Source organism: Micromys minutus (assembly GCF_963924665.1).
Source record: "Micromys minutus genome assembly, chromosome: 1".
NCBI classification, from domain to species: domain Eukaryota; kingdom Metazoa; phylum Chordata; class Mammalia; order Rodentia; family Muridae; genus Micromys; species Micromys minutus.
Genome location: NC_137969.1, coordinates 224,844,399 through 224,871,563, shown reverse-complemented (window position 1 = coordinate 224,871,563; position 27,165 = coordinate 224,844,399). Strand labels below are relative to the sequence as shown.

The 27,165-nt window shown below is 47.6% G+C and overlaps 1 protein-coding gene across 1 annotated transcript; it reads left to right on the top strand.

Moving 5' to 3' along the window:
• Positions 1-2,735: 2,735 nt before the first annotated feature.
• Positions 2,736-7,933, top strand: ZFP36L1 (ZFP36 ring finger protein like 1). The gene is made up of 2 exons (XM_080924759.1): positions 2,736-2,918; positions 5,183-7,933. The coding sequence occupies exons 1-2, from the start codon at positions 2,862-2,864 to the stop codon at positions 6,140-6,142; spliced, it is 1,017 nt and encodes a 338-aa protein (XP_080780885.1). The 5' UTR covers positions 2,736-2,861; the 3' UTR covers positions 6,143-7,933.
• The last annotated feature ends 19,232 nt before the right edge of the window (positions 7,934-27,165 follow it).

Genomic DNA, 27,165 nt, shown 5'->3' with positions numbered 1-27,165 from the left:
GCGCCCCTCGGACGGAAGCGGCGGCGCAGGTGGAGGCGGCGGCCTGTGCCAGTGGGGCCCGGCGCGCCGGAGGCCTGGAGCCTCGCGGCTTTGGCTCTAGCTGGCCGGGTACCTGCCGCCCACCTGCGGGTCTCCGGCCTCCGCGCGGGCCGAGTGTCCGGGACGCAGGGTTAGCGAAGGGTTAAGGAGCGCTCACCCCCCCCCCACCTCCCTGGAAAGTCCCCTAAATGACGTTGCAACCCGACAATTAGAAAAAAAAAAGTTTAATTATAGAGACGGGCCCTGGGAGCAGGAACAAACCCGGGCGGTCGGCGGGGCGGGTAAACAAGCCGGGAGCGCGCCGCCCGCGGAGCCCGCGCCCCGGGGAGCGGGGGAGGGGAGGCCCAGGGGAGCTGGGAAGGCGTAGGAAATTCGAGGAATCGCCTTTTTTTTTTTTTTTTTTTTTTCTCCCTTTGAGAGAAAAAACAAAAACAACAAAATTACTTAGGCAGCTCCGGGTGTCCTAGCCCGCTCGGCCGCCTCAGGGACAGCACCACCCGGCGAGGTCGCCCCTCCCCGGCCAGGCTCCCCCGCAGCTAAGCTTCGCAAACACCCAGCCGGGCGGGTGGTGCGGACTGAAAAAGCCGAAATAGCTTCACATCGGGTCTGTCTAACCTTGTGGTTTTAACGCACCCTGCTCTGTCCCGAAATCTGGAACTCATTACCTCATCACCGAGAAACTTGCACGAAATCCGCGCACACACACCAACCCCCTTGGAGCTGGGGAGGGGAAGGAGCAAACATCCCTTTAAAAAGAAACCTACAAACCCGAATGATTTAAATTAAGGTGGATGGAAGTTATTTCCCTTCCTGGCGCTTGCCAGATTTCAAGAAAAGATGAAAAATGGGAGCGGGGGAGGGAAGCAACGGGCGGCTGGACAGCAGCAGCAGCAGAACCCGGGGCAGCAGCCGTGTTAAAAAATGGGGGGCCATCAACTCAAGTCACTGGAGACGAGTCAAGCAGAGACTCCGCGGGGAATTAACGTTAGGTTCGTGGGCTGCAGAAAAAGTCGTGTTTCGCAAAGTTGGAAGAAAAAAAATTTGTTTCTAAAATAGTTGTGATTTGGAAGGTTTCCCTGGGTTTGCCCAGAGGCTGGCGAGAATAAAGTTTGTTTTTTTTTTTTTTTTTTTTTTTAAAGTGTGCGTGTGTTTAAGGGGTGGTGCGCCTCGAACGCTCTGCTCCGCCCGCTCCGTCCTTTCCAGAGAAACGTACTCGTAATGGGGTGACCTAATTACATCGCAATGGAACTCGCTCGTAGCCACTCGGCGCACCGGGTTTCATAAGAGACCCGGCAGCCTCGAATGCTGGGAAGAAACGTACGAGGCCTGGGCGGCGCGGCCCGCGATTTCCGCCCGGGTCTCCACTGCAGCACGCGAGCCGGTGCGGGTGGGAGGCAGCCAAACCTAATAGTAAATAAACACATAGTTCGCGGTTTTAAAGGGCGGTATAAACTCATTGAAGGCCATTGGGTTCCGTGGGTCTTATTGCTTGGCACCCCCAAACAGGGCATAGTGACAAGCCATATGTTCCGTTCGCGTGGGGGCGGGAGAGCAGCAAGAAGTTAAGTGTCGCTTCCCCCACCTCTACCTTCCTTCTTACCAAAGTCACTTTTTTCCCCTTGTTTTTAACATTTGGGGATGTGTGGAGGAGGTAGACCGAATTCAAAGCGCGCGTGGAAAGTGACCTGTTGCTCTTTTAATTTCAAGGGGAGCCCATGAAAGTCTGTTTTTTTCTGTAGTGGCAAGTTTAAAGATCGGTTGTGTGAACGAAGCGCCCCATCTAGGTCCGTTTAAAAAATTCTGCCCGGGCAGTGAGACCACAATGCCCCCACCCTACCGGGAGAGCGCAGGCTGCCGGCCCAGCACGCGTGTACACGCACGCTGCGCGCAAAATCTAGCTACTCTCGCCCCCGCCACGCTAGGCTCTCTCCGGGAGGGAAAAGTTTCTCTGGTTTCCCCCACTTCTCTTGCCCACTTGTGGGAAGCAACAAATATAAAACTCTTGACTCGAACTTTTGGGGTTCTCCGCATTCCTAAATTCCTCGCCCAGCTCGTTTTGCCATGGGTAGCCGGGTATGGACAGTGAAGTCAGGGAAAGGTAAGTCGTGTGGACACTTGGAGAAGTTTCAAGGGACACCAGCCCAAGATGGAAACCGCAGCTCTGGCCCGCTTCAACTCCTGCTGGGGGGGGGAGGGAAGTGGGAGAGAGAGGGGGAGAGGGAGGGAGAGAGCCCGCCTTCCAAAAAAAACAACAAACACAACAACCAGAACTCCGAAGGGGGTGGAATGAGTGATGTCACAGAGCCGAGCAGCAAGGCTGACAAAGGGTGGGCGCCCCTCCCCCTCTGCCTCGCTCGGCCCAGGGGAGGGGCGTCCCCAGAGCCCGGGAGCCGAGCCCGCGGACTCGAAACTTTTCCTCTTTAAGAAAAAAAAGTTTTGCGCCGCTCGGAGTGCTTTTTTTTCCGCCTTCTTTCCTCGTCTCCCTCCCCCTTCTTCCTTTTGAAAGTTTCTTTCCTCCCTCCCCCTCCACCCCTCCCTCCCTCTTGACCGCATGGCTGATTCAACCTCAGTGTCAATCAACTTTTTTCCGCCTCCTCGTCTTCATTTAAATAAGTTTAAAGCTCCTCCTTCCACCTCCCCCAACTCACGGAATCTTATAAATTGGGCTTTGCTTGCCGCAGCCCGGGAGAGTCAGAAAGGCGAGGGGCGCCGGGAGCAGGCGTGTGGGACTCCTGACCGGAGAGCCGGAGGCTGCGCCTTCCCCGCACTGGGACCTTCACGACACAACAGATCCTAGTCCTTGCCCCGTGCGAACGCCCACGATGACCACCACCCTCGTGTCCGCCACCATTTTCGACTTGAGCGAAGTTTTATGCAAGGTAAAGCAGGGCGGAGCGTTGGCTTTTTGAAAGTTTCTCTGTGATTAAAGAAACTCTTTAAAGTTTAGGTCCGGGGAAACAGCGTAGAGGGAGTGAAGGACTTTCATTGCTTGCGTTTCTCTCCACGGTGAAGGAATTTGGCTATGTCCTCTTCACTCCCAAGTTTCAGGTCCCAGGTGGGGGGTCTATGTGAATTCGTGGAGCAAAGTTCTGGGCGTCTGCTCCAGTTTGCGGGGCAGGAGGTGCGGGAGAGTGGTTAAGACTGGGACAAATTTTGAAGGAATTTTTTTTTTTTTTTTTGCATGGTGCACCGTTGGAGCTGGGGTTAGCGGGTGGGCTCGGCGCCCACTGGAGGTGTTCAAGGTTACCCAACATCTTGTGCTAGCCTGTGGCGTAGGGGTCTCTAGGAAAAGCGAAGTCGCAGGGCGGTATCTGACTGGGGAGTTTTCCTGTCTGCTTTGGGGAGCTAAGAGATAATGGGGCGAAGAAAAAGACCGACTTAAGATTCAAAAAGATGTAGGCAAAGCGACTTTGTCCGCCCCAGCTGGGCTGGGCTTCCCTCGGCGAGAGCTGGTCGATCATGCTGCAAACTTTGGGCTGAAAGTGTTTGCGTACCTGTGTTGTGAGGCACTACGGTTCGTTGACTAAGGAATAGGGGAACAAAATGCTGCCAGACCTCAAGTTCCCGCCAGTTAGGATTTAAGAGGACCAAAATGGGGTAGTTTGCCAGTCAGGTTTTCGGAAAACAAAACAAAAACTTTTAAAACCGCAATGTTCCGGGAGTGAGGTTGAAATGTTCAACTCCGAGGATGTTGTTAATGCTTTGCCCACTCTACTCCCCCACCCCACCCCCCAATTTGAAAGGCTGAAGCTGCTAGGCTGCTTTTAATTGCTGAACTGTTTTTGCCTTCCCTTAAACACGTCGGGTCATGTTGCTCTCTTCCTAGCTTGCTGCTCCTGTCGAAGCAGCTGCCAAGGCCCCAGGGCTGCAGGGTTGGGGTGCAGGGCCGTGCTGGCGCTGAAGAGCAACATCAAAAACTTTGCATTTTCGGCTTCTTTGCCTCCCTGCGTTTTTCCAAGTCTGTTTGCCCTGGCGGCTGCCTGCGCTGCGCAACTCCATCCTTCTCGTCCCTACTGCCCGCTCTTTGATCTGTTTCTCTTTCTTTTGCCCCCTCCCCCCGCAGGACTTTTTAAATGAACCTCATTGTTGGGAACCGGCTCTCCTCTGGGTTCCTGTAATCCGCTCGGTGGGGTGGTTGCGGTTACAGCGTTACCGATTCCCGATCCCCTGCTGCTGATCCTAAGGGACTAACTTTAGAATTTGCACAATGACACACACCCACATGTGTCAGGGGCCTGGAGATAACTTTCAAGTCTCCCACCCCCACTCTTTCTGAATCTTAGGTAGTTTGAGCAGGTGACTAGGTCTTGTGGCAGCTCTGTCCTTGCTCACCCCCCAGCCCCCACAAAGTTGACTGAGGCATGGAGTGTTTGTGTGCTGGTACTTTCTCATCTGTAGCTTTGGTTCAAGATTAAATACTGGTTCTCTTATCCAGACCTCTCTTGCAGCCAGGAGACCAAGTGCAAAGGCATCTTCCCAGTGAAAGGGGGTGGAGAATGCTGGGAGATGTCCCTCCCAGGGTCTGGGGTACTCTTCCTGAAGCTTGGGGCCTATGCATTTGTGTTTTCACACACCACATCTCTCTCCCCACACCCCAGACTAGGCCCTCCGGCAAGCAAGGAAAACGCAGTTTGAAAACCTGTTGCCAAAGGAAGGGTACATTTGTGGAAGAGGAAATGGAGAATGTGGGGCCAGATTTTGTGTGTTTTGGGGGGGGGGTTAAGCAGAGACTGAGAGAGATATCTGCTCATGTTTAGTCTTCCAAACTTCTAAACCAGGCTTACCTGCTTCTGTTAGCAAGAGGTAAATTAGAGGGGACTGTCCTGTGTGAAAGATTCTGAGCTGAGGAATGTATAAGCAGGGCCTGGTACTTAGAGTGAAAAAAAATTAGCTTTCGGGACAAGAGCTATGAAGCTAACATACCTGCTCAGCATGGAGCAGGGTGAATACATAACTTTTTTTCTTCCACACAGGGCCGGATTTTGTGGTTTCTTATGAGCAATGCCAAAATAAACCCAGGTGGCTCCTTTTAGAGAGAGACAGGCCTATCAGATGGAGAGGTGCTGTCCTTTGTGGACACCATGCCCTGACCTCGTGGATGCCCTCAGTCACTCACCGGTCCTTTTCTTTCCCTTCCCCCCAGGGTAACAAGATGCTTAACTACAGCACTCCCAGTGCTGGGGGCTGCCTGCTGGACAGGAAGGCAGTGGGCACCCCTGCTGGCGGGGGCTTCCCTCGGAGGCACTCGGTCACTCTGCCCAGCTCCAAGTTCCATCAGAACCAGCTTCTCAGCAGCCTTAAGGGTGAGCCGGCCCCGACCCTGAGCTCACGCGACAGCCGCTTTCGAGACCGCTCTTTCTCCGAAGGGGGCGAGCGGCTGCTGCCCACTCAGAAGCAGCCTGGGAGCGGCCAGGTCAACTCCAGCCGCTACAAGACGGAGCTGTGCCGCCCCTTCGAAGAAAACGGCGCCTGTAAGTACGGGGACAAGTGCCAGTTCGCGCACGGCATCCACGAGCTCCGCAGCCTGACCCGCCACCCCAAGTACAAGACGGAGCTGTGCCGCACCTTCCACACCATCGGCTTTTGCCCATATGGGCCCCGCTGCCACTTCATTCACAACGCTGAGGAGCGACGCGCCCTGGCGGGGGGCCGGGACCTCTCCGCAGACCGTCCCCGCCTCCAGCATAGCTTTAGCTTTGCTGGGTTTCCCAGTGCCGCTGCCACCGCCGCTGCCACGGGGCTGCTGGACAGTCCCACGTCCATCACCCCACCCCCCATCCTGAGCGCCGATGACCTCTTGGGCTCACCCACCCTGCCCGATGGCACCAATAACCCCTTCGCCTTTTCCAGCCAGGAGCTGGCGAGCCTCTTTGCTCCTAGCATGGGGCTGCCTGGGGGAGGCTCCCCCACCACCTTCCTCTTCCGGCCCATGTCCGAGTCCCCTCACATGTTTGACTCTCCCCCCAGCCCTCAGGATTCACTCTCGGACCAGGAGGGCTACCTGAGCAGCTCCAGCAGCAGCCACAGTGGCTCAGACTCCCCTACCTTGGACAACTCAAGACGCCTGCCCATTTTCAGCAGACTCTCCATCTCAGATGACTAAGCCAGGGTAGGGAGGGACCCCCTGCCTCCTTCACCTCTCCCCCCTGCACCCCATCCCATACCTTCACCTCCCCACCTCCTAACTTTCCCTCAAACCCTACATTGATACATTTAAGCTCAACCCCTTTCCCAGAACCTTGGTATGTTACCCCTCCCCCACATAAGGACAAGTCAATTTGTGGTAGCTTCTGGCTTGAAAACCCCCTCCCTCCATTTCATAGCCCACTTAACCACGCATAACAGAGTCCCATCTTTGTCAGTAGATGCCTTTTTTTTTTTTTTTTGGCTTAAGCCTTAAGTGCCAAATCACAAAAGAAAAAAAGCAGTAACCGTTTACAGAAGCAACTTAGTGCCTTGTAATCTAACTTTGTCACTGTGACTACATTACCTCTTCAACGCCAGGGGGCACCCGTGGGCCTCCCAGAGCCTCTGCCCGTGGGGTTGGGGGGAGGGGCGGTGACCCGCAACCAGCAGCTCCCCCAGCTGGCCACACAAGTGCACCTTCCTTTCAGTCTCCTGCACACTCTTCCTTGTAGATACTCACCTCCCTCAGAGAACTGTTGCTGGACTTGGGGTTTTTTGTTTTCTTTTTTTGGGTGGGGGGACCTATTTTGACATTCAAAACCTTTTTCTTCCCAGCCCGAACCCCTGTTGACTAGTCGTGCCTGGGTTTGTGTAGGTCTCCAGGGACAAAGGTTGAACAAGTTGGACGAAGGTTTTGACATAAATGGGACTTTGTGATTTAATTTCTTTTTCTTTTTTTAAGTGGGGAGGAAGGGGAACTAGATGGACTATGAGAGACTTGATTTTGGTGCTAAAGTTCCCCAATTCATATGTGACATCTTAAAAATGACAACAAATGAGAGAAAAGCTTAAAAAAAAAAAAACCTTGTAAGGGGTGAGCAGTTAATGGTATTCATTCCACATACAATATCTGTGTAAAACGATTTCCTGTAGAAGTAGCTTTAATGGATTTTGCTCTAGAATACCTTAGGTCTACCTTAGAGCCCTCACACCATGCTTTTTTCCCTGGGTTTAAACTTCATCTAACTTTCAGAAATTGGAGAGCAAAAATGTTGCTTATCACTGCACATCAATATAAAAAAGCTTATTTAACTTATCAAAACGTATTTATTGCCAAACTATGCTTTTTTTGTTAATTTTGTTCATATTTATCGGGATGACAAATCCATAGAATATATTCTTTTATGTTAAATTATGATCTTCATATTAATCTTAAAATTTTGTGACGTGTCTTTCCTTTTTTTCCACAGTTTTAATATATTATTCTTCAACAACATTTTTGTAACTTTACACTTTTTTTGGTTATTTTATTTTAAAAAAATGAAAAATTAATTTAAAAAAATGCAAAAAACTGTTGGATTATTTATTTTAGAAATTCTCCCCTTTGTGTTGGACTGCAAATTGAGTTTCTTTCTCCTTAGGCCTTTCACAGGTAGGACTGAGAATGTATGTATAAGTTCTGTGACAGTACAGACGGAACAGCATTTATGTATAGCTTCTAAAAGGGAAAACAAAAAAGAGAAAAACCCTTTGAATTCCATGTTCCCATCTCAAGACATTCCGCTCGAAGATTTGAGGTTCTGGATTCCAGGTTGGAGTTTTCCAATGTTAAAACATAAACAACCGGCACACACACATAAAGATGAATGTAATTATTATTCCTCTTGCTGGTCACTACCGTCGCTTTCTATTTCTCTTTCTTTGTGTGAATTTATTTAAAAGAAAAAAAACTTTTTGTAACGACTATTTGCAGTTTAAAAATCAATAAACCCCGTTTTTCAAGAAATGACTTGTCTCTATAGGTTTTTCCTTGTGGGTCTGGTTGATGTTCCTTGGGGTAGCGAGATGGCTGGTCTTTCATCCTTAAAACTAAACCTATAGCTCTGGATGTTGCTTTAAGTTCACTCAGCTTGGGCGGGGCAGAGGGTTTTTAGCAAAGAAGCCTGCAGACAGCAGGTCCAGGGTAACCTTTGTGCCCTTGGGTACTTTAAGGAGCTGTAACAGGTACATCCAGTTTTCCCACAGTGGACTTCCTTTGGGGGATGGTCAGGGTGCTACTGATAAAGGTATACAGCTCGTTCTGCACTGACTCGCCTTGATTGAATGCTTCAAGCTTTGCAGGTGTTGGTCTCACAGGCTTTAGCCAAGTCAGGTCCTAACCTCTGCACTTCCCTGCTTAGAGAGGAAGCACCAGGGCGGGGAAAGGGAAGTATGCATCTGGGTTTCACGTAGGGTTGAAAAGAGAAGATGGAGATTAACATAGACTAATGGGAAATCAATAGTTCCCATCCTGGTAGTTGCTATACCTCAGGTGCCATGAAAAATACATAGGTGGTAGGGTCTCCTCGGTTAGAAATTCAGCCAGGCCAGTTGTGACACACAAGGTTTGCTGAAGGAGGCTGAGGCAGGAGGATCATGAGACTTCCAGCCAAGATCAGGGAAGTGACTTTCCCCCTTCTCTTTGGTTTTCTGAGACGGTTTCTCTGTGCAGCCCTGGCTGTCCTGGAACTTGCTCTGTAGACCAGACTGGCCTCAAACTTAAGAAATCCACCTGCCTCTGCCTCCTGAGTACTGGGATCAAAGGCGTGCACCACCAGCGCCCTGATGGAAAATGATTCTTAGGAGAAAGGAGGGTCTGGGAGAATTGAAACGTGCGGAGAGCAGAGATAATATCTGAGCACCTGGCTTCTTTCAGTTAGCACGTTTTGAGGGTTGAGCAGTTCTCTTTACACCACTGGCCTCCATAGGTAGATCTGTAGACACTGTTCAGTACTGAATGAATTACCAGTATTCTCTGGACACTTCGCCTGTTCAGAAGTTACCTAGGTTACCAAATTACTGTTGTCAGGGATGGGAGGTACAAATATGGGGACTGTTCTTTTCCAAGGCAGGGGCTGATTGATACAGGAAGAAAAGAGGTAGCTCTCTAGCTTGGGACTTGGATGAACCCAGGCTTCTTATTCCTTAAGAGGGGAAGTTAATGTGTGTGTGTGTGTGTGTGTGTGTGTGTGTGTATGTGTATGTGTGAATGTGTGTGTGTGTATGTGTGTGTGTGTGTATGTGTGTGTGTGTTTGTGTGTATGTGTGTGTGTGTGTGTGTGTGTGTGTATGTGTGTGTGTGTGTGTGTGTGTGTGTGTGTTTGGGTGGGTAGTGATCTTCCATTCTGATTAAAAGCAAAGACAATTAGTCAGTGACCTTGAACTCATTCTCTGTAACTAGAGAGCCTGTGGTGGACATCTAATTCCTTTCATGACACCATGAGTGGAGTGCAGAGAGGTCTTGCAACTACCCTGAATCTCATCCTTTGAAGTCAGTCTCTGGAGTTAGATAACAAGGAAATGCATTGAATCCAGAAGGTCCTGGAAGGGTGGAAATGCAAAGGGAGGCTCCATGTCACCTGGGGAAGCTGGTTGTTTGTAGACCCTAATTCCAAATCCTAAGTGTTTCCACGAAGAACTCAAGGCTTTAATTTAACCGGTGGCTTGATTTCCTACCACCTAGAACTGAACTGGGAGAGATGAACCTGGAACCACTTAAGAAAGGAGGCCTTTCAGCCCCATTATCCCTACCCACAAGCTCGGTATATTAGAAAGGGCCTTGGCAGTGGCCCTCAGCACTAGGCCCCCGGACATCCAGGAAATGTGGTTTTACAGCTGCCAGGGGTAAGACCCTGCAGCAGGAGCTGAAGGTAAGGTTCACACAAGGGGATCTGTGGCCCTAAAGAATAGCTCCTGCTCTGCTTGCCTGGGTACAGGGTTTTCTTTCTTACTGCTGCCCAGGACCTGGGTTATCTCCGGCTTATACAAGATCCCCTTTGTGTGGCCAAGGCCTCAGGGTGTTGCTTCTACTGGCCTTCCTTTGGAGCAGCTCAAAGCAATGAACTGTTTGGGCCGCTTGACCTGTCCTCCTCCTCCTCTTTCTCTTTGACAGTGCCTCATTGTGTAGCTTTATCCAACTCACTATGTAGATCAGGTTAGCCTTTCCTAGTTTTGATGCCTCATGCCAAATGCATTGAATGATGTTATCAGGAGGAAGGTAGAGGCCTGTTGAGCTTCAGAAATACAATTGGATCACAAATTCCTGGCACTTTTGTAGAAACTTTGTGTGTTTGTGGTGTGTGTGTGTGTGTGTGTGTGTGTGTGTGTGTGATAGCAGAAGAATGAGCCAGGGCACCAAGAAGGAAAGGAGCTGTCTTTGTTTCTCTCTCTTTTAAAGGTGTGTGTGTGTGTGTGTGTGTGTGTGTGTGTGTGTGAGTGCCATGGTGAGCAAGCAGGCATCGGAGGACAACTTGTGGGAGCCGGTTCTGTCTTTCCACCGTATGGCTCCTTCGGTTCATTCCTTTGCCTGCTGAGCCATTTTAGCAAGCTGAACCACCTGTCTCAAGGGTTATTGTGGCTACGAAGGGAACAATTCAGTGGCAGCAGCTTTCATGGATACCAGGCAGTATTTTAAGACCTTAGTGTATTAACTCAGATGCTCACACTGATGGCATGGAGGAAGTTTAGAGGGAGTTTGTCTTAGCTCACAGTTCCGGGTTATAATCCATCACAACAGGGAAACCAAGACAGCAGGAACTTAAAGCCTAGCCAAAGCAAAGAGAGATGAATGCATGCATGCTTAATGTTCAGCTAGCTTTCTCTACTGTTAACTGTCCAGGATTCCCGACCAGGGAACGGTACCTCTCTCACTTTCAGCCTAGGTCCTCTGGTTAAGGCCATCTAGACAGTCCCTCATAGACATACCCGCAGGCCAAGCCATCTAGACAATCTCCCTCTCTCAGACTCCTGTCCCTGGGGTTCTAGGTTGTACCAAGTTGACAATTAAACTGACCATCACATAAAGCACTTTGCATGGGAGAAGTGTGAAAGTCCTAGGACCTGAGGTCAGGCTCATTAGCAATGTCATGGCATTTTATCACTGTCCTATGGAGAATCATAGGCTGGGGCACTGAAGTCGCTGGGCACAGTCCCTGGCATGAAGTAATAATGACTGATGGCCAGAGTCAGTTCCTGTCTCCCTCAGCCTTGGCGGCAAACTGCAGAAGCTGAGAGGCCCCGGCTGGATTGGATGATTCTGTACACACCTTCCCCCAGGGTCATGAGCCCATGAAGCTCTGGATTAGCATGTTTGGAGGAGGGTGCTGGGAGGAGGGAGCAGGCCATCCCCTTGGACTTTCCCCTTTCTGCCTGCTGTGAGGTGGCTTCTGTTAATGATCGACAGACCAAAGGGTGCCCTGGGTGCCTCAGGGAGTTGGCTCTGAGCCCTTCTTCCCCCGGGGTCTCCCACCCCTGCACGTAGCCAAGCATTTAATCATGTCTGGCTGGCCTGACCGGAATGCTACCTGAGTTCAGGGGGTGAGGTGGCAGGGAGGTCAGCAAGGCTCCTGTTGCCTGCTGGCTGCCTTACAGATGGTCCCCGGCTGAGGCCTGCAGGTGCAGAGGGCTGGGAACAGGGCAAACACCTTGGCCTGTTCTTGAGGCCAGGCCAGCTCTGAGGCCTCCGCTCTTTGATGGGTAATGCTTAGGTAAAAGAAGCCAGGCCTGAAGGCCTGCTTTGCTTTTTGGAGGAGTCCCAAATGGGTACATCTGAGCTCCTAGAGAAACTAGTCTGGGGGAGCCAGAGCAAGGGGCTGCTTGGGAGTTGCTGCTTGTGTAGCCTGTTTGTACTTGTTGTGAAATGTTGGCAAAGTGTTGGTCTCAAGGTACAGGGCTAAAAGTGACGGCCATACCTGTGCTATTTGCTTGTCGTGCAACAAAAATAAATACTGGCAATTGCCAAACCTAGTGCCGTTTTCTCACCTGGACTTGGATCTGGATCTCCGCCCACTTCCCCCCTTCTCTCTCTCTCTCTCTCTCTCTCTCTCTCTCTCTCTCTGTGTGTGTGTGTGTGTGTGTGTGTGTGTGTGTGCCCACTCCCCCCTTTCTGTGTGTGTGTGTGTGTGTGTGTGTGTGTGTGTGTGTGTGTGTTTTAAGCTACGGTTTCTCTCTCTGTTACCCTGGCTGTCTTGGAACTTGCTCTGTAGACCAGGCTGGCCTTGAACTCAGAGATCTGCCCGCCTCTGCCTCCCAAGTGCTGGGATTAAAGATGTGCGCCACCACTACCCCGACTCTATCTTTTCCTTCCAGATATAGTCAGGGTATCAAGAGCATGACCACAGGGGAAGATTTCATTTCTTCTATCCCTGGAACTGTAAGCAGGGAAGGAACTGCTTCTGGAGTCAAAGGAGCCTGGGTTCAAGCTACTCTTCAGCCTTAGGGTCAGTCTGTAGCCTTAAGCCACAAGGTTAGAAAGCAATTCAGGGCTCAGTTTGCTGCATCTTTGAGGTCAGCCTGGGCTGCAGAGACCCCAAGTTAAAAAAGAAAGAAAAAATATATACAGTATGAGTTTATTTGTAAGGAGTTGGAGACAAGACAAAACTGGTCTATAATGAGACAGTAAAAATCATTGAGCTGTGGGCATGAGTATTGTATTTAAATTATACTTCAAAACAATAACAACAACAACAAAAGGGGCTTCAGCGGCAGCTCAGAGGTTAAGATCACTGGCTGCTCTTGCAGAGGACCTAGATTCAATTCTCAGCAACCACACGGTGGCTCACAACTATCTGTAACCCAAGTTCTGGGGGATCCAACATATATGCACACAGTATATGGGGGACTCCAACAGGTATGACATGCTACACATACATGCATGTAGGCAAAACCTTCATGCATTTGAAGTAAAATAAATCTAAAAAAGTTATAATTTAAAACAAAAATCCTGTGAGTTTGATGCAAGTGTTAAATAGTATGCATGGGTAAGTAAATGAATGAATGAAGTACAGGACTATAGGAAAGAAATAAATTGTGACCATTTTTGTAACAGCAACAACTACAAGATGTTGGTAGCTTTGTGGTCCCCCTTTTATAGGAAGAAGAAATGGGTTCAGTAGGAGGGTGACCTCGCTAAGAGGGGGACTTGGAACACCTCTGCCAGTCATGTGTTGCTTTTATAGGGACATTGACAGCAGTGTGGGAGCAGGGGACTAGACTAATTAGTAAATGCAATCATCCATAGAAGAAATTAATTTTTCTCTTGGCAGATTCAAAATAAATCTTCTGTAGCCACTTGGTACCTCTCATGATTCATAGGAAGGGCAAAAGGAGGCCAAGTTTGGGGTGCTGAGAGGAGAGTTTTGGTTCTTGGGTGAACCAACATTGAGGAGCCACTGTCCTAGAGGTCATCCATAGGGGCTGGAGGTCATCCATAGGGGCTGCTTGCCTGCAGGGCTTGTCCACCCCTTTACTAGGACTTATGAGGCTGTGGTGCCTTAGGAGTCTCCCTGTCTTAGGTGAGGCTTGGACCTGTCTTCCCTGACCCCCAGGGAAGGTACATGGGAACCTCTTCATCCCATCTGATCTCCCTCTGAAATTATTAAATAACTATTTCTGCCCTTTGCAGCTAGATCCCGAGACAGATGTCTAGCTTAGTTGCTAGACCTAGCCACTGCAGGTTTCAGGAATGTCTGTTACATAGCTAACGCCTTCTGTGGAGTGTGTCACAAAACTCAGCCTTAGTTCTTGCAAAGTGGTCCAAGTCCTGGGGACAGATAGCAGAGAAGGATTTAAGGCGTCCCCACCTGGGGTTTTGCTGAGTTAGTGGCTCCTTAAATCTTCTACCTTGGCCATCCAACTTGTCTCACCCTCATTTCATGATGCCAAGCAGTCCTGAATTTGTGATCTTGCCGATGGCTTAATCTCTCTGAGATGGGAAGCCTTGGCCACAGGACAGGAGGGTAATGTGTGGCCGATAGGAAGGAGGAAGGCACAGTGTATTGGACCCTGTACGGAGGTGAATGTGGCTTATACAGTGGCTCTCTTAGGGACGCCTGATAGTCAGAACCTGGCTCATGCACTAGACTCCCTGCACCAGGCTCACAGGTGGTGCGTGGACAGTAGAAGATGCTTTAAAACTCGCATACTTAAAGTAACAGGAGCCAGCACTGTGGAGACTTACGATGCAGGCCCAGCACCGGCTCAGCCTTTCCTTATGTGATTATATGTGATGGTATCTTTAAATACTATTATCACTAGTCCCATTTACAGATCAGGAAAGTCGGGCTCAGGGAGATCACTATTCCCAGTCACACACTTATATGCCACCAGTCTGTCAACACCCCAGCTCTCAGTCCCCACATGGTGAGGAGACAGATGTCTAATGGCAGCCTTCTTCCCTAGGGACCGACCCATGGTTATGGAGTCTCTTCCTCTCAACTCTTCCATTCCTGATCTCTCCATCCTATCTGATTACTCTCCCCAGCCTGGGAGGCTGTGCAGTAAGAAGTTGGCCTTGATGTCAGCTTCTTTGGCAAATGAGGAAACCGAGGTGTGACAGGGTTAGGCTCAGTCTCAGGCATGGTGGTCCACGGAAAGCTGAGCCCATGTCTCAGATGAGCTGTGGTATGGCTGTTTGGGTGTGTGTTATATTTTCTTTTTCAGGGGGATGTTGGCTCATGAGGCACAGCAGGATTCAGCTGATTCCTCTCATCAGCCACCAGTGTCGTGGGCTCTCTGAAACTCAAGGCCTCCTCTGATGGAGCTAATATCTTCTTTGCTGGTGCCCTTCTGAAAGATATGCTACATAACTAATTTTTAAAATCATTTATTTTTATTTTATGTGCATCAGTGTTTTGCTGCATGCATGTCTGTGTGACGGTGTAGATCCCCTGGAACTGGAGTTACAGATAGTTGTGAGCTGCCATGTGGGTGTTACAATCGAACCCAGGTCCTCTGGAAGAGCCGCTAGTGCTCTTAACCACTGAGCCATCTCTCCAGTCCCTATGGTTTATAATTGTTAAACTGTATTCCCATAGTCCTTTTCCACCAAAAGCTGTTCTTTCCGGAGTAAGGGTGAAAGGGTGAGAAAGGTCAGGTTCTTAGGGTTCCTTCCAATAGCACGGCTCATGGAGAGAAGATGAAGGAAGCTCTATGGAATCAGCAAAGCCACCACAGCTGTGGCTTAGGGCTACCTCATACCCCACTCCCATGACTGCTAGCTGAGGTGAGAATGACTTGGTAACTGATGAAAAGAAGTCCTATTTTCTCAAGCCATTTTCTTCCCCCCCTTTTTTTTTTACTTCCTTCTATGCAAATGAGTTGTGATCGGAGGCAGGGGGACAGCAGAGCAGTTGTCGATCAGACTTATGGACTCAGGTAAAAGTTAAAATATTTTTGGTATCTGGATGGCCTTTGACCCCCTCTCACATCCTACAGCATCTTCCAGTGAGGTTGGGAGCAGAAACTGCCTCTTGTCTCACTGAAGATGGCACCCACGACAGAAATAATGCACATCAAATAATCACAGAGATTTTGGGGGGAAGTGGTACATGTTCTAGGAAGGTTTATATTGTTTTGATCCCCTGTAGAAGTGGTTGGGGAACTAGTTTTTCTCTTACTATAGAGTTGGAGACCCACCCTGGATAGAGGCAAATATGGGGGTTACGGTGATGCACCTACTGACCCGTTCACACCCTGGTTTGGCACATGGAGGAAGCCAGACCTGCCCCAGCCTTTACTGGTTGGATCCTGGAGAATTTCTTTCTATTTCCAGATCTCTTTGTGTTTGTCTATGAAATACTGGACTTGAACCAAAAAAGAAAAAAAAAAAAAAAAAAGGCCTTTTAATGGTTCCATGAATATCTTAGAAAGCAAAACACACAGATTTTCCTTTTAGGAAAAGCCAAATTTCCGTCTCCCGTGCTGAGGGGTGGGAAGCCAGCTGGGTGGGAGTTATAAAACCCTGACTAGGGTTATAGGCAGAGGGGAGTTAGTGGAACCTGCTGACATTGGCTGACGCACACAGTCCTGGGTTCTAGAGGTTGGCTGTGTGCACATCCTTTGAAGCGGTGATTTGAACCACTTTTATGGACCGTTTGTTGACAAAGAACATGTAAGTCATCCCCTTGGCATGTTGTATTTTCCCAGACATGCCATTTCAAACTAAAACACTGACACGCAGGGCCTTATTTTAGGTGCATTTGCACATCCTGTCTGGGATATGCATTCCTGTCTAGGAGCTGGCTGACTGGTTTCTCTGACATTTAAAGAGTAAGTTACTGAAGGCTCGAGTCTCAGGGAGGTAAATTTCGGTTCAGTCCATGGATCTTTGTAATGAGCTGGCCATCAGAGGCAGTGCACTTCCTCTTGGTGGTGATGGTCAGACAAAAGCTAGGTGACATGTGACATGCCAGTCCAGGCAGGGGCTCTGCAGAATGTTTTCCCAACGTATACCCAAAGCAACCTCCACTCTTCGCTGCCACGTGGACTTGCTATTTTTAATACTTATCACTGTATGCAAGTCCAGAATCTTTGAGGGAGGTGGTGTCTGGGATCCCTTTCTGCTCTGCCTCTAGTGCAGAACACTGCCCTGCCCCCCACACCAGGTGAATGGAATTTTGCCATTAGCTAAGGCTCTAGGAACCCTTCCCTTCTAGGGATCTGATCCTTCTACTGTCTAGCCATGTGTTTCAGAGAGCTGTAGTGTCCAGAAGCTCCTGAGTTGTAGAGCATGCACAAGGGCTGGGGCATGAGACCTATGGCTGGCACTGTGTCCTTGAGTGAGTCACTCAAGTTCTTTGAATCTCAGCTGCTCCATCGGTGAGGAGTCACAGACTGAGTTTGCTCCCTGCCCTTTCCAGTTGGACTACTTTATGATTCAAGCGCTCTGTGTTTGAGCTCATTCTTCTGTTCTCAAGATGTTTGTTCAACTCTGTTTTACTAGGGGTTCTAGGCCTATTAAAACAACACAAAACAACACAACACAAAGGAATAAATAACCTTGGGAAACAAACAGTGAAAACATATTACTGTATTCTTCATAACAAAGTGTAAAGATTATAACTAATCTTAAGGAAGTTGACTATTTTTTATTTGCTGTTTGTTTGTCTTGAGACAGACTCTCCTTACAGAACCCTGGCTGTTCTGGAACTCACCATGTAGACTAGGCTAGCTTCAGACTCACAGAGATCTACCTGTCTTTGCATCCTGAAATCCTGAATGTCTTGATTGAATGCATGCACCTCCATGCCTGATGGAAAATTGACTATAAAAATAATATATGTGTGTGTGTATGTGTGTGTGTGTATGTGTGTGTGTGTGTATGTGTGTGTGTTTAAACTCAGGTATAAATGAACAGTTAAGGATCTTTTTTTCTGAGACAAGTTCTTATGTAGCCCAGGGTAGCCTTGAATTTGCTAAGTAACCAAGGCCTCTATCTCCTGAGTGCTGGGATTATGGTTCATGCTGGGAGAGGGAACCAGGGTTTGGTGAATATTAGGCAAGCATTTCACTTGAACTTGTATCTCCAGCCAACAAATTGTTGGAACTGATATATTATAGTCTCCTAGCAGAACACTGAGCTGCAACAAAGGTAATACACTCCCTCATAACTTTAAGAGATTGGTTCTAGGACCTGTGTGTGGGTACCAAAATCTGAAGATGCTCAAGCCATGTATATAAACTGGCTGGTGCACATAGCCTACAGCATCCTCTTACAGATTTTTATTGATTCATTCCTTTTTTTCTTTTAATTCCCTTCTTCCTTCCTCCCTTCCTTCCTTCCTCCCTCCCTCCCTCCCTTCTTTCCTCCCTTCCTTCCTTTCTATGGCGCAGGGGATTGAACTTGGAAATACTTGCCTGTGTGTGCTAGGCAAGCATTTGGCCACTGGCTGACCTCTATTTCCAGCCTTCACTTTCATACTTTAAATCATCTCTAGATGACTTATAATTCCAAATACAACACACATGCTAAGTAAATAGTTGTTATACTCCTGTTTTGGGAGTCATGACAAAAAGAGTCTGTTCGTGTCCAGTACAGAGGCAATTAAAAATATTTTACATACACGATTGGTTGAACCCGAGGATTCAGAACTTAAGAATATGGATAGCCTACTCTCTCTCTATTTTATTTGAAAAAAAAATACTTTATATAAATGGAGTCTCTTCATTCTTCTTTCTGGGTCCTTTAGGAGATGTGACTCTTAATGAGTCCATTTTCTTTTCTATGAGAAACTTCAAGTTGTAACAATATTCCGACCACTTCCTTTGCAGGGTTACACTGCAGCTGGCACACACTGATTCCCATGTGCCAAGAGGGTTCTTTTTCATTGTCAAATAACTTTTGTTGTTAAGTACATATTCCCTTTCTGAACACTTCCAGGATAGGTTTCCTTGTCTGTGTCCTAAAAATCCCTGCCATCTACAATAAGAAAGACTCACTTCTGTGATGAATTGGCCAGCACATAAACAGGCATTGCTATTGGGTTCAATTTAATAAAGCAGGCATGTGGTTTGAAAAGGGATCCGAAGCTAGGTATGGTGGTAGATGCCTGTAATCCTAGCATTTGGGAATCTGAGGCAGGAGGATTGATGTGAGTTTGAGGCCAACCTGGACTCATGAGAACTATCCAGACAGGGTTACAAAATAAGACTCTGCCTCAGGGGAAAAAAAAATAGACAAGACAAGGAGTGTGGTGGCGAATCTTGTCAACTGGACAGGGTGTGTTTATAAGGGTGCTTCCAGAAAGGCTTTTAAGCGAGGAGGAAGCCCATCCTGAACGTGGGTGGCACCATTCCTGTGGCTGAGGTTCAGAACTAAGTGAAAAGGAGAATACGGGTTGAACACCCGGACTTATCCCTCTCTGCTTCCTGGCCGACAATGTAATATGACCAGCTGTCTCACACTCCTGCCCCACAGTTACAAAGCTCTTGCCTCCATGAATACCTGCCTTCTGTGAGACACTGTACCCCCAAACCGTGAGGTAAAATAAGAACCCTTTTCCTTAAGTTGTTTTTGCCAAGTTTTTTGTCACGGTATGGAAAAATAACCAATTTTAAAAGTCGTGGAATGGGATCCTCACTCGAAACAAGTTTACACTTTGGTTAGGAAGGTAAGACACAGAATACAGTTTAGGAATCGATGTCACTGGCATGATAGGAGCAGGAGACACCACAGACAGACAGACACACACTCAGGAGGGCTGGTTTTAGGTGGGCCCTGGGCGCTCTGATGGAGATGCCCCAGTGGCCTGGAAACTCAGTGCTTTTTAAGATTCACAGCTGAAAGTGGAGATGGGTTAGTTAATCTTGGTAGGGGAGAGACCTCAGGTTGCAGTCAACTTGGAGGAGAAATCTGTATTTGTAGTTCATATTCCTACTCTGAATGGGGGTGGGGGACTTGGGGGCTAGGAGGAGGGCTTATCATTCCCATGGATCTGAGACATTGGTGTCCTTGACAGGGTTATAGTTGTTTCCCAAAGACACTGTGAGTTATCCAGGCTATATACTGTGTCCCTTAAATAAGATTATATAGAATGATTCCACAGATACAGGCTTGGGGCAGTAACAAAGACAGTTCAGCTTGGCACATCAGGGCCAAGGAGCCTAAGTAGGCATCATCCAGCAACCCATCCTGACCTGACTCTTATTGCTGTGAGCCCCAGACTCAAAACCTAAAAGTGAGTGACCCCCTACCCTCCTACTGCCAGATACCTGTCTGTCTCTATAGGTATACATCATGCAGCAGGTATCAAGAGAGGAGTACAGGGACAGAGAGGTCTCAAGGTCACCACTTATGGGGTCAAGCCAGTCCACAGGCTCTTACAATGTACTACTTTGTACATAACAGTTCTAAAATTTGGCTCCAACTTTTATAAATAAATATTTGTTTTTCTTTATAATAACTCAAGGGCTAGGGATGTAGTTCATCGGGAAAGGGCCTGCCTAGGATAAACAAGGCTCTGCCTTTAATTTCCTGCATTTCTCCAAAACTCTTTATTTTCTGGTGTCTCCTGGGGAGGGGGTGGAAATCAAGTATCTAGTCATAAAAGGCTCACCATTTGGAATCATCCACGTGAACCTACAACATTTCTGTTTCTTTTAAGATAAGTCTTGCTCTTTCCTGGGCACCCTAGTACCCCCTATTCACTGTGATCCTCAAAACTCCTGAACAGTTTTCTCAAATGATAATGAAATATTTTTCTGGACTCTTATCTTTAGCAAAGTAAAAATAAGTACCTAAGAGAGCTGTGTGCTTTCTGAAAGAGGTTATAGAGCTGGGTGTGGCAGTGCAAGCCTCTGACCCCAGAGCCCAGGAGGTGGGAGGAGAAGGAACAGGAGAATAAGGTTATCTTCAGCCCAGGCCACATGAGAATCCAGTCTCATAAAACATCAATCAACCAATCAATAAGCGGCAAATTAAACATAAATAACTAAATAAAAAGGGCTGGAGAAATGGCTCAGTGGTTAAGAGCATTGGCTGCTGTTCCAGAGGACCAGGGTTCAATTCCCAGTACCAATATGGCGCCTGGCTCACAATTGTCTATAACTTTACTCCCAGGGTATCCAGCAATCTCTTCTGGCCTCTGTGGGAATGCATGTGGTACACAGATATACATAGGGACAAAACACCTATACATATGAAATAAATTAATTCAAAAAGAAAGAAAAAATATGAATCAAACAAACAAAAAATCTCAACATGAAAAGGCCCGTTGCAGCATGCGTTTGCCATAGGTGGCTCATTGAAGTGGTTTAGTAGTCTCCAGCCTTTCATACATATAACGTGCTCAGTCTTTATGCTTGCGGTGTTTGTGGGTAACACCATAGGCTGTCTAACAGAGAAATACCACCCGAAGAGTGATCCCATTAGCTGAGATTTACTCAGGGATAAAACATGCCAGGTAATCTTTGCAGTATTCCCTGCCTTGCGGATGAGGAAGAAGACACAGGAAGTCAGCCAACATACCCAAGATCACACAGGGACCTAGGGACCCAGAGCGGGTTTGATCGAAAGCCAGCCAGACTCCAAAAGTCACATTCATTGTTGCAACCTCTGTGAAATGAGGCTCCAAGATAGACATCCCTGACCTAGTGAGACACTGGCCTTTTCTTCCAAAGGATCCAGGTTCAAATCCCAGCACTCACATGGCAGTTCCCAACATTCTATAGTCCCAGTTCCAGGGGGTCTGACACATTCACACAGACATACATGGAGGCAGAACAAGAGTGTAAATAAATTTTAAAAAATTGGACAGATGTACACCAAAATGGTGTGAAGGAAGGGGTTGGGATGTAGGTCTATGATTACATCTGCTCAGCTGGGCTTAGTTGTGTTTCTGTGGTCAGCAGGCCAGTGGCTGGGAGCTGTGGAATTGAAGAAGGCCTCAGTGGGACAACTCATCCCCACTCACACGATCTCTCGGCCAGCTGGGACTTGTTCTCAGGGTGGCAAAAAAATGAGGGTGGGCAGGCCAGGGCTCTAGAGCACTAGGCTGGGAACTGGCACACCACCTCCACCAACTTCTGTTGACCAAAGTCACAAGGCAAGCCCAGAGTCATGAGGTAAGGAAAGAGTCTCCTTCATGGGAGAGAAACACATGCAGCTATTTTTGCAACTGATCTATCATGGCCCATGCCCTTTGGCATCTTATGATCATGGATAGACAATCAAAACCAGTGTGTGCTCTGCTATTTTAAAACACAGTAGGAGTCAGGAGCTTTCTTGTTTAAGTATGGAAAAGTATCTGGCCTGCATCGTCTCCTTCCCGGCTTCTTCTAGATTTCATCTCCTTTGGCTGCTTTAAGAGAGCAGCCATTTCTGGGAGGTGGCATGCAATGTGAGCTTCCTGCGGCAGTGACCTTGTGGACAGAGAGTAAAAAGGAACTGACTTGTCTGAAACTAGATCAAGGACATGTAACTTGTATTTTGGCAACTGAATTTGTTGTCATTGTTTTGACTGAATGTAGACCTTTCTGCATCCTAGGCATTCCATCATGGAACTCCATCCTCAGCCCCCTTATCTTCGATGTTAAAGAAAGCCCTTCCCTTCCAAGCCAGGAGGTACTTTTGGATTGTCTCTACTTGAGAAGCCAAGTGTAAACTAAGCAGGTGGAGTGCAAATGTTTAGGAGTCAAAGGTGGTCTGCCTGAAAGGATTACCACCTGTGGTGCGGTGATCTGCCTTGAAACCCAAAGGGACCTTCTTCATGGTTCTGGGTACCATTTTCTGGAGATCTTGAAGTGCTCATTCATAGCCATTGCGAGCCAGGAGAATTTGCCCAGAGTGATGGAGGCACTAAAGACTGCAAACCCAACTCTCTTACTTATCACCAGACCTCATTAGTAGTTTTCTATGAGCCCAAGCAGTGTGCTGAGAGATGATGTCATCCCTCAATGTCACATACCTTTTCCAGCCATACTTTTCAAGGAATCACCCTCAATCTCCCCTTTTGACACCTTCATCCTGTGAAACCTTCCCACCCCTCCAGCCTACTCTGAGCAGAGCAGTCCCCAACCCCATCACAAACACTGCAGGAAGTTTGGGCAGCCTCAGGGTTGACAGGGCCATCTCCCCCTGTTGTCCATTCCCAGGGAAGAATCAGAGCAGGGAGAATGACAACGTGTATCATTCTGCTGGGTAGCAGAAAACACACTGGGAGAGTTGTGCCTTTCTGTTCACCTTTCAAAATAGTTCCAAATACAGTTTGGATCGTGTAGAGATGGGTCTGTCCCTTCAGCAGGCAGTGGGGCTGTTTGCTGAAATTTAACTCTCATTATCTGAATGGCTCACTGGGTATCTCCCCTATGCCCACAATGACGGGCTTTGCTGTTGTTCCAGTCACAAAACTCCTAGATAATTTTTCTCTTGCTTGCCTCTGCTAGGTTACCCTCTCCTTGAAATTTCTGGAATAATATCAGCAACCACCTACTGGGCGCCAGAAGTGGGGCTCAGATGAGGTGGAGGCAAGGGAAATGCTTTGCGTACCAGCCTTGAACAGGCAGGGAGGGGTTACCCAAGACAGTGCCTGTACCTCTGTGAGCACAGTTGTCACCAGGTCTCACTGTGGCTCTTTACATACACGTTCACTTATGATCTGGGCAACAGCCTCACTCGGACATGGCCAGAACCTGAAGCACAAGGTGGCTAGGGACTTTGCCCAAGATGGCATGGCTGGTTCCAGCACCCGGCTAGAGGACATGGGCATTATCTCATTTAGTTTTACAACAGCCTTAAGAAGTAATTGGTTCTTTATTGTATTGGCTCATGAGAGCCGATTGCTAAATGTTCAGGTATTTTGTGAGTCAGCCATTATTAAGCATGAACTCACACAAATATGAAATCACACAATCAAATTAATTATACTAAAAGCGAATGGAATAACTCTACCCAAGCTCATCCATTCCTGACTCCTTTTCACTGTTGGAGGGCAAAGCAAAGTAGTTGCTACTTTGGATTAAAAAAAAAAAATCCCTTTTTCTGAAGGGTGGGAAGAGACTGCCTCAGCCGGAAGCCACTTCTTCCGGCCATTCTCCAGGGCCATCAGGGTAGGAAACAGCCACCCAGGCCTCAGGGAAGAAAAACACCCGCTTCCCATGCTCCTAGCACAGGCAATAGAAAGTTCTGTGCTTGATCTTTGAGACCCCTATCTGGGTCTCAGAAGAACTGGGCTTCTCTGGTGGGATGGTGGGGTGGGAAAAGTGTGTGTGTGTGTGTGTGTGTGTGTGTGTGTGTGTGTGTGTGTGTGTGTGTGTGAAGACTAGCCTTTGTAGCCCCTGACCCAGAGGGTTTCTTGTGTTACTAGTACTTTGAGGTTTTGGAGACTTCTGATCTAGAACAATCCATGGCTTTGGGTACCAAACAGACCTGAGTTTATCTCTTGGCCCTCTCTGCTTTCTGTCAGGTAGGTGACCTTGGTCAAGGCATCTAACTTCTCTGGCCTTAAATTTTCCATCTGTAGAAGTGGAGATCATCTGAAGGCAGCTGTGGCATAAAAACCAGCCAAGCAGAATGTATGTAAAGCATCATGCTGAATGAGTGAATACCAACAGCAATTGTGTCTGAGTCACTGTGCTAGGCTAGGACGGTTCTCATGTGGATGGGCAATAGTCCAATATCCAGGTACAGATGGAGAGGGGCACCTGACTGTGGATGTGCTGTGCTGATAGCTGTAGGTGGACAGCCTAGACATCCAGAAGGTGGTCCTAACTTGTCTTGTTCAGACATAGGATGAACAAATGTTTCCCAAGACCTACGTGCACCTATGGGAGATACAGTTAAGAATAGATAGGCTCCAGCGTCTTCCCTCTCAGAACCACACATATGACAAGATAAAAAATGTTACAAGCAAAAATAAAAACCCAGAAGAAACAAAGGAAACCTTGGCTAGTGGAAGGAACGAGGCTTCAGGAGCACTTTTGGGAGATTGGCTGGAGACCTTCTCAAGGGAGGGCTTCCTGGGGGCTCCCAGTTCTTCACTTTGTTTTAGTAAAGTGGAAAGAGGAGCAGTCTGCGCGCAGCTGGCTCAGTCACCATGAAAGTGCTGTGCCCCCTCATCTTTGCTGAGGAGGACTGACTGTATTTGTTTGTCATAGCTCATGCCCAGGGCTCACACATATCCATGCCTGTTTCCTGGACCATGAAGCTGGGCCGGGGTCCTTCTAAAAGCACCATTAATAAAACCCACAAGGCATGCAGGAAATTGTGTGTGTGTGTGTGCGCGCGCGCATGTGCGTACATGTGTTTTAAATACTTTTTTCTGGTAAGGAGGCTTTTGTCCCATGTTGTATTACCCCCTATCCCCTCCTTCTACCCTGAGATCCTCCCTGTCCTTTTAGGTGAGTAACATTGACTTTCCTGGTTGAAGGGACAATCCCAAGAAGGGTCTAGAACTAGTGTGAGACTGACAAGCCAGAGAACAAGGTTATCCTCAAACCTCTCCCCTTGGAGGCTGGGATCCAATAGGCAATCAGGCCCTTCTGGCCCTCTTGGTGGCAGGATTCCCTACTTCGATTCCAGAGTCCAGAGCCTCTCTGGCAGACATGTCTACCATGTTAATTGAGGAAGTCTAGTCCCTGAGGCTGTGTCAGGTGTTGTACTGGTGTTTAGGGGACCTGGGCTCTTGACAGGTTGTCATTGTACTTTACCGAAAGTCACCTTGTCTCCCAATCCATCAGTCAAATGATGACACAGCACTTCTCCCAAGTGCTGGGACTACAGATGTGTTTGAGGTGTTTGGGATTCAACCCAGGGCCTTGTGAGTGCTAGACACATCCTGTCGACTTTGCTGCCCCTAGCCCAAGCCACGGGAAAGGTCTTTAAGTCTGTTCTGTTTCAGGCAGTGAGGTCCAAGCTCGTGAATTTTTAAAAGGTATTTATTTGATTTGATTTTGAATTAGCATATATTAATTATACGTACTAATGGGTGTTTGTCTTAGTTAGGGTTATACTGCTGTGAACAGACATCATGACCAAAGACAACATTTAAATGGGATTGGCTTATAGGTTCAGAGGTCTAGTCCATTATCATAAGGCGGGAGCATGGCAGTATCCAGGCAGGCTTGGTGCAGGAGGAGCTGAGAGGTCTACATCCTGAAGGCTGCTAGGAGAAGACTGGCTCCCATGTGGTTAGGAGGAGGGTCTCATTGCCCATCCCTGCAGTGACACACTTCCTCCAACAAGACTATACCTACCTACACCAACAAGGCCACACTTCCTAATAGTACAACTCCCTGGGCCAATTCAAACCACCACAGTGTTAATGTTCTCTCTATACATGCATATAGCAAAGACTTGTCAAATCCAAGCTCCCTTTGTTTACTTTCTCCAGCTACTCCCTCCAACATCTTCACTGCTATTCTGCATCCACAACTTTCCCTCAGACTTTACACAGAAGAGCAAGTGATACTTATCTTTCTGTGTTTGCTTAATTTTACTTATTGTGATGTTGTTCAGTTGAATCTAGTTTTGCTGTAAATGACATGATTTTGATTTTCTTTATGGCTAAATAATACTCCATTGTGATATATACCGCCATTTCTTTATCCATTCATCTATTTATGGGGACCAAGGCTGATTCCATACCGTGACTGCTATAATAGTGTCACAGTAAACATAGATGGGAAGGAAGGAAGGTATCTCCTTTTATTTTCTTTGGATTCACACACAACATTAGGATAGCTGGATCATGTGGTAGGTTTTTAATTTTTTTTTTTTTTTTTGAGGAACTGCTATACCAATTCACATCTGTCCCATAAGAGTTTCTCTTCCTCCATATTCTTGCCAGCATTTGTTATTTTTGGTGTGTTTTTAATGTATCATACCTGTTCTAGTTGGGGTCAAATAGTTCCCCATTGAAGTTGTGCTTTGTAATATATTGATGGCTGGTGACACAGGCTGAGTTTTTTCTTTGTATATTTGTTGAGCACATATATTTCCCACTGAGAAGTGTAGGTTCAGATCATTAGCCCATTTTTAAAAGACTTATTTATTTATTTATTGGCTTTTTAAGACAGGGTCTCACTGTTTAATCCTGGATGTCTTGGAACTCTTCACATTGCCGAGGCTAGCCTTGAACTCACAAAGTGCTGCCTTTTTGCTTCCTGAGTGCAGGGATTGAAGGGAGGTGTCACAATTTTATTTATTATTTATTTATTGTTTTTGAATTATGTGTATGTATGTGTCTGTGGGCTATGTGTGTGTGTTATATACATGTATGTGGCTATATGTATGTACAGGTGCTCAAAGAGGTGAGAAGCATAGATTCCCCTTGGAGCTGGAGTTATGATGGTTGTGGCCCACCCAGCATGGATGCTGGAACTGAACTTGGGTCCTCTGTGAGAGCAGTGTGTGATCTTAACTGTGGCACCATCTCTCTAGCCACCATTTGCCAATTGGATTGTTGTTGCTGTTTTAAGCATTTTGAGTTCCTTATATACATCTGGATGTCCTTCAACAGGTAAATAGCTAGCCAGTGTGTTCTCCATTTTGACTGTTTCCTTTGCTATGCAGATGCTTCTGGGTTTGATGTCATTCCATTTGGCAATTTTTTGTTCATTTGTTTTCTGTGCTTTGGGGAGAGGGGACCATATCTGAAAAAGAGTTGCCTGTTCTAATCTGTTGAAGCATTTCCCTTATGTTTTCTTCCAAGTGTCTTCGGGTCTTACATGTGGGTCTCCAAACTATTT